A 12,466-nucleotide genomic window follows, 5' to 3' on the forward strand; every position below is an offset into this window, starting at 1 on the left:
ACAGGCTGGCCACGTCACTGACCACAGAGCCCCTGTCTGTGCCACGGAAGTCCTCACGTGGCTCGGCCTGGCGTCAGCCATGACGTAGCCGTGTGGTGGGGGCGTTCAGGTTCAAGTGTTCTCTGCACGTGTCAGGACACAAGGCCGTGCCGTGACGACCACGGGGGCCCGCTTTTCTGATTGGTCCACGTGTGGTCGCTCGCTGTCGGAGCGCTTGGATTGATGCTTGAATCCTCTCACTGACCTGGCACCGGGCAGGTGAGCGAGGGTCCGGGAGGGCAGGGGCGCAGACAGTAGCCGGGGCGGGAGGTCAGTGGGGCCTGTGGCAGAGGGCGGGGTGCGGGGACCGCAGGCAGGGGTGATGTCAGTGGGCCTGGAAATGCAGTATTGGCGTCGAAATGTCTGCATAACGGGATGAGAACGGCTCTGAACGGCTGACCGTTTCCCCGCACAGTTCGCGGAAGCACGGGAGACGCGGGGAGCAGGCTGTCCCCTGAGCGCTGATTCCCGACGTGGCGGGAAGGGAGGCCGGGCCCAAGCTGGTTTTCTGGCTCTTCCTCTCGGGGAACTGGGCAGGCACACGGAACACGAAGGAGCATTTTCAAACGTTAACGTGCGACACCGCAATTCACTTTATACAATTGCTGCTGAGTTTCCGGAACGGCGCTACAGCCGCCACGCTCATTGTGTTTGCACATGCACGTTCGTAACAAAAAGCCTCGTTGTTCAAAAGTTTTGCATTTTGTCTGATCACAGCTCTCAGAAAGATCTGTGAATGCTTCTTCAACAGTGTCCTCGAGGTGTTTAAAAGTTTCTGTTTTTTAGTGTATTTGTTTGATTTTAAGACACACATTATCCCTTCACTAACATTTCCAAAACTAAAGCAAAACTCAGACTCCTGCTTCCTCTCAAGTGCGTGTCCTTCTGTTTACAAACTTGCTGGTACCCACCGACCGAAGTACATGACTCAGCTTCTGTTCTAACAAATCGATTAAATGGTGCATCAAAACCACAATTTGATATTTTTATTTGTCAAATAAGACTCCTCTGAGTTCTAATCACATCAACATTCAACTGTTAACGTATTAACGTGTTAGCATTTCAAGCGCATGTGTAGGCGCAGACATGCCCGAGCGTGGTCGGAAGGCGGGGGTTCGAGTCTGCAGGCCGGGAGCCCCGGTCAGCGGGGAGGGCGGGTCTGTGTCTCTGGGCGAGGGGGCCTCCTCCGTGTCCAGTCGGGCAGGATGCTGGACTCGTGCGGCGTGCTGCGTTCCTGGTGGGCACCTGTAATCATCCTCTCTCCTCACAAGAGGAGAGGAAAGAAACACCACCCCGACCTGTGACGGGGGACGCCACATGGCTGGGTTGGTGGCGTGGGTGCGGTGGAGCCTGACAGCCCTGAGCCCCGCGGACCGCAGCAGCTCGCGTGGCTGCCTTCCCTCCACTCCCTGCCTCACCTTCCTGCATTTCTCCGTGGCTTGAAAGCTGGGTGACTGCCCTCGACTTGAATCGTGCTTGTGCTGGTCAGCCCTTTATTAACCTTTAAGCTTTTTCTCCTGGGTGTATGGTCAGTCCCCGCCCTCCACGGTGGCCCTAGTGCTGGGTCATACTGGGGACGGTGCTGGACCTGCAGGTCCAGGGAGGAAACCCAGAGGTGCCCACACAGCCTACGACTGGGTGCCGTGACCCCAGTGTCATGAGCTCATTAGGGCAGGGATCACGAAAGCCCTGCAGAGTCTGCTCTGGTGTGTCTGTGTTGCATCTGGGAACTTAATTTAAGGGCCTTGTCCCAAGTGGCCGGATAGTACAGAGGAGGATGCTGACCTTATGCCAGGGACTCAGCATGACTCGTGGAAAGGCAGGAGATGGATTGCTTGACTAGATTTTTGTTAAATACATTTAATTATGAGAAATATTATTCTCTCAAAATCAAAGTTTGGTTCTCTCAGAATACTGCTAGATATGGTTCAGGAAGTTGTGTTTTTCACCAGTGCTGTTGCTCAGTCGTCAAAATAAGACTTGTGAGTCTTTTGGAAGAAGATTGCACTCGTACTGATGAAATTATTCTCACAAGGCGTGTGGCTAAGAGAGGACTTCGAAAATGAGCAGGAACCCTGGCAGCTCACAGGGAGTGTGGGCTCAGGCCCCAGAGACCGTGGCAGCATCTCACATCCTGCTGGGAAGGGCAGCCGAGTCCCCACGGCCCACGCTTGTCTCGAAGGCTGGGCCGTCAGCTTGTGGTCACTGTGCACACAGAGGCCACTTGGTTTACTTGTCCTAAGACACATCCATTCAGATATTGCGCTGTTTAGGGTGGGAACGTGTACCCATCCCCAGTGATGTCCCTGGCTGGGACTGTGGCCGAGAGGTATGAGGAATCCAAACTCGGTGCTACAGAAGAGAGCTAATGGGTTCTGGTTGGAAGGGACGGGGCCACCAGTGACATGGGAAGTTCAGGAAGAAATATAGGGAAACTTTGGTTTAGCCATGGCAGAAAGCTGCTCCGTGTGCAGACAAGTAGGTGCAATTTGTTGGAGTGTGTGACCGGAAGTCACAGATGTGCTTGTCATCACGTTACAGAACTTACTGTGTCAGTACTGTAATCATCAACTTCACCTTGTGTCCAGTATGAAATTATAAGAGCACTGATGTAAGATAATATGAAAGCACTTTTTTTGGTCTGTAAGTCATATATTTACCTATTTAATTATTGTGTTATGTTAGTCACCATAAAATACATCATTACTTTTTGATGCAGTGATTCAAGATTCATTGTTTATGCACCACACCCAGTGCTCCATGCAATCCGTGCCCTCCTTAGTCCCCACCACCAGGCTCACCCATCCCCCACTCCTCTCCCCTCCCAAACCCTCAGATTGTTTCTCAGAGTCCACAGTCTCTCATGGTTCATCTCCCCGTCCCATTTCCCCCAACTCCCTTCTCCTCTCCATCTCCCCATGTCCTCCGTGTTATTCCTTATGCTCCACAGTAAGTGATACCACGTGATAACTGACTCTCTCTGCCTGACTTATTTCACTCAGCAGAATCTCCTCCAGTCCCGTCCGTGTTGCTACAAAACTTGGGTATTCGTCCTTTCTGATGGAGGCATCATACTCCGTAGTGTATATGGACCACATCTTCCTTATCCATTCGTCCGTTGAAGGGCATCTTGGCTCTTTCCACAGTTTGGCGACTGTGGCCATTGCTGCTATGAACATTGGGGTGCAGATGGCCTTTCTTTTCATTACATCTGTACCTTTGGGGAAACAAAAGCAAAAATGAACTTTTGGGACTTCATCAAGATCAAAAGCTTCTGCTCAAGTGCCCATCAACATAATGCAGATAGATGGTTACATACTTAAAATGTTATATATAACCTCAAATCAAACTTATAACAGATACACAAAAAGTAAAAAGAAAAATCAAGCATAATACTAAGGAAGGTCATCAATCACAAGCAAAAGGAGCGAAAGGAGAAAGGGAGAGAAAAGTAAAACAAAAACACTGAGGAAACAATTGACAATAAGCCAATATCCGTGTGCAAACCTGTGTATCTCGTGTATCTCCTTTGTGCTTTTAACTTGGATTAAAAAATGAAAATTGTTTGTATTTTCATATGACTCAGTATGATCAGTGATCACAGTTGAACCTCTGTTTGTGTATCAGTCCAAACAGCTGAGCCTCCCAGTGATGATATTAATGATAGCAAATATTTACAGTGTGTGTTTCAGAAAATCAAACAAATAGGAATAGGTTTATTTTGTGGGAACAGGGACATCTTCTGAGAGTTCCAACTGCCACAGAGAGGAGGTTCTTTCAAGACCTAGCCTTTGTACTCAAAGTATCAATCAGTTCATAAAAATAAAAGGAAAATGGAAAATAATAGCATAGTAATGCCCACTTGGAAAAAAGAAAGCATATATACCATCATGAAGTTAGGGGAAAAAGTTCAAAGCTCTGGACCTAACTTTGAGGGAGTCCTGATTTCCCTATGACTTCTGACTTTGTGACTGAGCTTTCCCCATATGGTCCAAAATTTCTTCTCCGCTTCCTTCATTATAGCTGATGGCCTAGCAAATGTAAGAATAGAGCATATTCATATGAACAGAATTAATGTTAAAGTTAACAGTGAGAAAAAGAGCAAAAAATTAGAAATTACAGCATAAGAAATTTTATCTTCAAGTAATCATATAGGGATATCATGTAAGTTTATCTTTTTGCTTTTGCATTAATAATTTATTAGATGTCACTTTTTATTTGATATTACAGTTTTGAGACCAAATAAACTTTTTTTTTTGGCAAAAAACAAAACAAAAACTTCTGCACAGCAAAGGAAACAGCCAGCAAAAAAAAGAGGCAACCCACAGAATCAGAGAAGATATTTGCAAATGACACTACAGACAAAGGGCTGATATCCAAGATCTATAAAGAACTCCTCAAACTCAGCACTCAAAAAACAGATAATGTCAAAAAATGGGCAGAAGACATGAACAGGCACTTCTCCAAAGAAGACATATTAGTGGCTAACAAACACATGAAAAAATGTTCATCATCATTAGCCATCAGGGAGATTCAAATCAAAACCACATTGAGGTACCACCTTACACCAGTCAGAATGGCCACAATCAACAAGACAGGAAACAACATGTGTTGGAGAGGATGTGGAGAAAGGGGAACCCTCTTCCACTGTTGGTGGGAATGCAAGTTGGTGCAGCCACTTCGGAAAACAGTGTGGAGAGCCTCAAAAAAATAAAAATAGATCTACCCTATGACCCGAAAACTGCAGCATTTGAATTTTTAAGAGAAGTTGAGATTCAGCATATTTTAGGTTTACTTTCTTAGATTTTTGAAAAGTGGGAGCATTTTGCTTTTTAAGTTTTTTTTTCATTTAAAGTATTATATATTCATATATAATATATATCTTGAATATATTTGAAATGAATCTTGACAATTTTATTTTTTAATTTAATCTTATTTTTTCAGTGTTCCAAGATTTATTGTGTGTGCACCACACCCAGTGCTCCATGCAGTCCGTGCCCTCCCTAAGACCCACCACCAGGCCCTCCCATCCCCCACCCCACTCCACTCCAAAACCCTCATAAACTTCATTCATTGCCTGAAGATTTTTAATCTGTTCATCATGAGTAACTTTAACACAAAAGGAAGGCACTTTGCTTGTGAATATTAACATTCACTCGATTTCTAAATATAATAAATAAGATATCAAATTGAATGAGCTTAAGGAAACTAGATCTTCATATTAGAGTCTTTAATAAACTGAATTGTAATTTTAAAGAGTCAGAATGAACCACCAATCTCCAGCATTGCTGTGGAGATGAGACTGAAAAGGCATGACGCTGAGTCCTTCCTTCCCGTGGTCCCTCTGGAGAGTCTGCAGTTGCGGGGGCACGAGGACGCGGTCCAGGTAAGGCGGGGGTCTGGGCGCCGTGTGGGGTCAAGCCCGCCATGTGGGGGCTGCCCGCAGGGCGTACGTGGAGCTGAGACCGCGGTAGCTGGCGGAGCTCTTCTGCCACCACAGCTGGCACAAAAGCCCAACAACAGTCCCGCGTGGCCTTAACCGTAGCTCAGTCTTTGAGAAAGTGGCATGCACGGTGGCTTCTGGGAGTTCGTGGCCTGCACTCGGTTCAGGACTTGAAGGTCGCGAAAGTGGCACTGAAGACATCTACCGTTGATGAAACGGGACACATCTCCCCCGTTTCTGGGGTGATGTCATTCTGCGTTTGGTCACAGACATCGCTGCCTTTTACGAGGAAGCTTCCTTAGCCCTGCAAGGCAGAGTGGTGGGGTTTGGGCTTGAGGTTGTGACCCCGGCAGTGTGTGGCCTGCTCCCTCTCTCAGCTGTGTCGGGAGAAGGACGGCCATCTGGCAGAGCTGTTTGTCCTCTGGACGGGAGGTGTGTGCGGTTCCACACCGCTCTCACTCAGGGCGAAGCCCTGACCCCTAAGCCCATTGCTGTGTGAGGCGAACCTACAGAGTCACGTCCGTAAGTCACGGTGGGTGCACGCGCTCGTCTTGGCGAGTGGCAGGTCAGAGTGGTCATCATCGGAACAGTTCTGGATTTTCTTCTCGTGTAGCCTGTTCGAAGGCCGGGAGCGCAGGGAGGATCTGCTCGGGCCACGAGCATGGACATTGCAGGCGCCTTCTCTGGGGAGGCAGGAGGTCACGGTGGAGCACAGACACCTGCTGGGGCCCCCCAGCCAGAGGAGACGCCTGTGCTGCCCTGGTGGTTGGTCCTGCCCAGACAGAGCTGGGTGTTCTCCAGCGGTCTCCCGATGACGCTGAGTGTTGTAGCGTGATCAGGGTCTTACTGTGGATATTACAGAACTTTTCTTCCATTTGTCACTGATGGAAAGGGTCCCTCTCCGTGCGCAGTCAGTCTCGGACAGAACCAGGCTCTTGAAGAAAGATCAGTAATAGAGGTAACCACGGAGCTGATGCTGTCAGCAAATGTGAAAATGGTGCTAGGTCTGCAAAACTCACTTCTTAATGCTGAGGTCCTTGGTGATGGCTCCGTTACAGGAAGTGGATGGCTTCTCTGCGTGTGTCCCTAGAACGTTCTAGCGGTTCTGCAGTTCGGGAATACATACCCTGGAGGGAAATTGTTTCTTCACCATTTAAAGTCAGGAAGGAAATAAATACGTATTTTAGACTTTTAATATCCGGTGAGGTGTTTTTAGTAGATGAAAGTTAATGACCGGCCCCCTTACAATGAACAGAAGTAGACCAGGATCCCCAGTGTTCTGTCTGACTTAGAGTATCAATTCACGCTGGTGTTTCTAATTTAGGACATCACGTGGAACTTAATATTAAAGGTCCGTCTCCTTGATGACTGATGGAGAGCAAAGTTTCATCTTAGTATAAAATTTTACCAAAAAAAAAAAAAATAGACCTTGCCTTTAGGAATCGGCCCTCATGTCCCGGCGGAAAGAGAGCAGTGGCAGCGCTGCGCTCGTGGGAGGGGCGCCGGCACCTCTGCTGGCTGCTGACTCCTGCTGCTGGGGACACCGGCTCTCCAGCCGCCGGAGCAGTAAGCGGGGGTCGGGGGGCAGACAGAGCTGGCTTTCTCTTCTCCAAGCAGAGCACCTCTCTGGGATTGTTGCCTTACGAGTGCTTCGTGGAGAATGGCCTTTCCTCTTGTTTTTTTGAACGTGGAACTCAAATAGATCGTTCATTCACACGCCCGTGACTGTTGCAGAAAATACTCCCGCAGCTCACGAAAGGTGTGGGCTTCGGGTGAGCAGGAGGAGAGAGCGCGGGCTGCGGCTGTCGCAGGGCCAGACTGCAGTGCCGTCGGGGGCTCTTCCACGTGTGGGAGTCCTTGGGGGCCCTCCCGCCTCCCCAGCCTCCCCTCTGCGTCTTGGGCTGTGAGGCACGGCGCGGACTGTGGCAGGAGTCAGGGCTGGAGAACCAGGCTGGGGAGCAGGCGGCAGCCGTGGTGCTCCTCAGACCGGGCGGCTGTGTGCGCTCTGGCCACGCATAGGAAACCAGGCTCCAGCCGTGTGCGCCGTGTTGACACACAGACCGGAGGGCAGGAGGCACGCCGGCTGCCCTCTGCCTTCTCGTCCACGTGTCTGGTCCTCGTGGCGCCCACCACGACTGCCCGGGACAGGAAGAGCTAGTCACCTGTCCAGCACTGGGTGCCGTGTGGACAGGAGTGGACGCAGGGGCCCTGGGCTGCGGAGGCCTCGTGGTCTTTGCGGTGAGCTGCGAAGTCGTGTCTCGCACGTGGCTCTTCTGAAGTTCTCCGGCAAGCGGGTTCTCTCTCAACACCCCCCCCGCACGCCCCAGCCCCCGCCCTCCCCCCACCCTGCCCCCATTCCCACTTTGGCCTGGGTGACTCCTTCACATGTGGACTCCGGGATCACCAAATTAGGCCAAACAGTGAGCTTGATAAATCTTATCTTCATGGTTTGGACTTTCAATTTTAAAATAAGAAAATAATGTATTTTAATTATACTCAGTCCTTAAAAACCATATTGAAAGGAAAAAGGGTTTTGTTTCCCTGCTTGTTTCAGCAGTCTGTGTCTCCCTTTGCTCTGTCGTGAAGGAGTGGTCTGTGCTCGCCCCTTCCACTCTTAAATATGATGGTTTGTTTTTAAATCGCACTTGACGTTTTCGGTGGAAAATCAGTTTGGTCGGCTGGAGATGTGTCCGCGTCAGCAGAGGCTGGCAGTGTGGGAGAAGCCCACGGGGCCCCCTCGGTGCCGAGAGGCTGACTGGACCTCCCCCGCCCCCAGCACCTGCCACTCCGCAGCTCTGTTCCGGTTTCTCTTTTGAGCCCGTGACCGTCCGCGCGCTGCCCTCTCCGGAATGGACGGAGTCATGGCCACTCTGGTGGCTGCGGTGGACCGCGCGGTGAGCGCAGGTTTTCCACAGGAAACTTCACTGTCATCTCTCCGTGCTCAGCCTTTCCTGGCTTCTGCCCGCCCTTCTGCAGACAGCCCTGCCCCGCGCACCCTCCCTGCGCACGTCCCCAGTCCACACGCGCCTGCCACGCGCAGGGCCGTCTCCACCCACACGGTGCTCAGCGCCACCACCTGTGGTCCGGCCCCCCCACACCGCCTGTGTCTTCTCTGCTGCCTCCCTGCCCTCCCTCGCCCCAGCAGATGGCACGGATGCTTCCTTCTGGGGCCCTCGTCTCCAGGCCTGCCCTGCCAGTGCCCCCCCAACCCCTGTCGCCGGCCCTCGCCGGCCCACAGGCCCTGGTGGAGGCAGGCCACCGTCTGTGCCTGCGCGGGGCAGGGTGCTGTGTGCTCCCTCCAGATCCCGCCGTGCACGCGTCCCCCTGTTGGGATGCACGCATTTAGTTCAAGACACTTTCTAGTCTCCTTTGATTTCCACACTGATCTGTGGGTTATCCAAACACGTGCTGTTCTGTCCCCAAGTGTGTCGGGACTTTCCTGAGATCTGTCCTTTAACGACATGTGGAGACCAGGCACGGCGTGGCCTGAAGCCACCGAACCGGGGTTCACGGCCCAAGTGTGCTGGGGGGTGGGTGGGGCTGTGACGTCTGTGTAGGCAGGTGGCCGTTGTGTCTTTATCAGCCGGCAAGAGCGCTCTCGCGGTCCGTCCTCCCAGAACTGTGGGTTCCCTCCTCCCCGTAATGTTTGCTGCGAGCGTTTGGAAGCTTGCTGGTTAGGGCAGGACGGCTCTGCTCTCTGGCTTTCTTCTCTTGTGAAGTGTGCTTTGATCTGAAGGGAGCCACTGCAGCTCTCTCTTGATTAGTGTTAGGATGGTGTTTTCTGTTCTGTTTCCTTTTAACCCACTTGGGTCATTTATTTTCAGTGCATTTCTCATAGATACTAAGTTTTGTTTCGTTCTCTTAACCAATTTGACTGTCCCTGCCTTTCTCTTGGTGTGTTCTGTGGTTCCATTTGATGAGATTATTAATTTTTTGAAAGATTTTATTTATTTATTTGAGTGAGGGTGAGAGAGAGAGGGAGCACGAGCACGGGAAGGGGCCACTCAGAGTCCGATGCGGGGCTCCATCCCCGGATCGTGGGATCACGACCTGCACCGAAGGCAGACGCTTCACCGATGGAGCCCCAGATGCCCCCACTGGACGAGATTGTTGATAAGATCACGTTTAAGCCTCTGTCTTGTCTGTTGCGGATTGGCCCGTCTGATACTCCTCTCCATCTCCTGCCCCCTCCTGTGCAAGTAGATACATTGTGTTTGGTTTTTCCACGTCTTCACTTTTCCTGGCTTTTGTGTGCAAGTCCCTGTTCTGTTAACTTGCGGGGCTGCACAGGGGCCCGGAGCGCGGTCACCGCACACGTGCGGCTGGGCGTTCACGGTGGCGAGTCACACGTCCTCACAGTGCACGTCCCTTGTCCGTACAGAACTTGGCTCATTTTGACGCAGTCGGTAGTTACCTCCTGCAGAGACCTTATAACGCCAAAGCCTGTGTGTTCGCCACGTCATCCCACGTTACACTGCTGGAGCCTTGGTTTTCTTCTCTCTAAAATTCGGTAGTTGAACTTGGTGGTTCTGTGGTTCTGCAGTCGCTTTCTTCTGCACAGACAGGCCTGGGACAGCGCAGGCCTCCGAGTGTGCCCGCGAGCGTCGTGGCTTCTGTGTCTGTGTGTACAGGGTCTTCATCTTGTGTCACACGACGTGTGCGTACACGAGACACGCGTGCAGCTGTGAGGCTGCCTTGGTGACCCCGTGTGCGCTGGACGGGTGGCTGAGGGCTGCAGGGCGACCGCTGGAGTTAAACCCACAAGGCGACGACTCAGTGCTCATTTGGCCTCTGATGCCGTGCGTGCTGCTCCCCGCACGCGGGCTGCGGTGGAGTGCCATTTACAACGTCCTTTCTTGGCTACACAGCCACAACTTTTACCTGGAGCCAAAAAAAAAAAAAAAAGGGTTTGAGTTCATCGTAAGCATTTACTTGTACTTTAATCACATTCTTCTTAGGAAGTGGGAACTGAGTTATCTTCACAGTGCAGAAGGGGAAACTGAGGCATGAAGACGCTGACAAGCCGACATTCTTGAGCGGATGCTGTGCTGTGTGGTCTGTACTCCGTGGAGCTGACGTCAGCCCAGCGTGCCCCGCACGACACACCCATGGCGCTGTGTGTGGACACAGACGGAGGTCAGGGTGCCCCCAGGGAGGGGCCCGGGAGACGCGAGGGCCCGCAGACGGAGCTGCGGCCGCAGACGTGGGAGCAGAGGCCACGCTCTCCTGCCTGGGGTGGCTTGGGCACGAGCAACGTTTTCCGTCCTGGATTCGCACACCAGAACTGAGTTCTACCACGAGACTTTGTTCCGTGGTGGGCAGGGTGTTCTGTTTTTCTCGATACGGCGATAGCTCTCTTTTCTTTAGCCACGAGCTTTCAACTTCGCTTTCACATACGAGGTTCCGGTTCTGAAGCCGTTCCTTCCCGATGTTTCCCGCCCACCTCATCAGGCCACATCACGGAAGCTCGTTTCATTCCCAAGAACCTAGGAGTCCCACGTACCTTCCTTTAGGAAACCGTTCTGTGGAATCTACGAGAGTCAACAGCAAAGCCGAAAATTTAAATTTAACACAGACTTGAAGATAAAGCCGGCTTTTGTCATATTACTTGTTTTAGTGTTCAAGTAATTTTCTATAAGAGCCAAATACTGTACCAGAACTCGACCTTCCACTGTAACGCAGGCATAGCCTGTGCAGGCGATGCTTAAGACGAAACCCAGGTAAGGCATTGGTTCCGTTCGGGCTGCCGATAGCAGGGGAAGGAGGCTGAGCTACGAAGACCTCTGGGTCTGTCAGGCCCCCCCAGCACGTGGAGAGTGCCTCGCCGTCTGTGCGCCACGTGGAGGATGGCCAGCGTGCACTGTCGGTGCCGGGTTTACTCCAGGATTCAGAGGCGAGAGACCTCTGTCTGGCCAGTGAGGGTCCGGACGAACAGCCTGTCGGCTGTACACGACGGCTCGCACACTTGCACGAATACGATTTTGGGGAAGGCTTGAACCAAGGTCTGCTGGAGTGTTTCTGCAAATACCAGGGTATTTTGGCCCCTGTCCTGGATGTTCCACTTTCACAGATGCATGGAAGAGGCTGGAAAGTGAACGTTCACAAGGTCGTCAGATTGTGGTGCAGCTGGGCCGCGGGTCATGCCTGAAGAGTCTGCTCTGCGTTACCTGGGAGCTGGTGTACTGGGTGTCTGCGGCTGAGCTAGCCTCCTGACTGAGACCCTCTGCACGCAGACACTCATACCCCGGGTTGCAGCCCCTGGCTTCCAGCCACTTCCCCCAGAAGACCCATGTCTGACGTGCAGTGGCAACGCCTCCGCCGGACCCGGCCAGACTCCTTCTTAGGTTGCACCTGTCTGTCTCCGGCCCGGCTAGGGGGACGGACAGCACCCCCTCCTGATTCAGATCGCTCAGGGTCACTAATTAACATGCCTGAAACACAGCAGGACGTCAGAGAGGAAGGTGGAGGGCGCCCAGAGGGCATCCCTTGTGTCGGAGACGGGAAGTCGAGGGGAAGGTTGAATCCAGAGCCTTCTGATGAAATATGGGTCACACTTGCTTGTTCGAAGCCGGAACATCTCAGATCACAAGGGCTATGATGACATGATCTCACTACTTCCTACAGAAGCTGAAGTGTCTCCCAGACAGGAGGCCCCAGAGCAGCGGCGGGGATGTCTGTGCTGTTCGTGCCCACGGTACTGTCCAGTGCAGAGCGCAGCAAGGAGACCAGCTAAGGTCTACTTCTGACCCTCATCCTGACCATCGTTTGTGAAGGATTCGAGCAAGGTATTTTTCTATACTTGGATACACTTTTTAAGGCTTTATTTATTTATTTGACACAGAGAGAGACAGCGAGAGAGGGAACACAAACAGGGGGTGGGAGAGAGAGAAGCAGACCCCCCGCCGAGCAGGGAGCCCAGTGCAGCGACCCGGACCCCGGGATCATGACCTGAGCCAAGGCTGATGCTGAATTATGGAGCCCCTC

The 12,466-nt window shown here is 52.0% G+C and overlaps 1 protein-coding gene across 15 annotated transcripts in view; it reads left to right on the forward strand.

The window, feature by feature from the left end:
• The window catches only part of WDR27 (WD repeat domain 27), a 141,381-nt gene that overhangs the window by 74,982 nt on the left and 53,933 nt on the right, over positions 1-12,466 (forward strand). The window contains exon 26 of one of the 15 annotated variants that reach the window (XM_032338442.1): positions 10,441-12,316. The exons of the other annotated variants lie outside the window; for them this stretch is intronic. Within the exon in view, the coding sequence (XP_032194333.1) occupies positions 10,441-10,485 (45 nt within the window). The 3' untranslated portion in view covers positions 10,486-12,316. Of the gene's footprint in view, positions 1-10,440; positions 12,317-12,466 lie in introns of those variants that run through there. 15 annotated transcript variants of the gene reach the window in all.

Source organism: Mustela erminea, chromosome 4 (assembly GCF_009829155.1).
Source record: "Mustela erminea isolate mMusErm1 chromosome 4, mMusErm1.Pri, whole genome shotgun sequence".
NCBI classification, from domain to species: domain Eukaryota; kingdom Metazoa; phylum Chordata; class Mammalia; order Carnivora; family Mustelidae; genus Mustela; species Mustela erminea.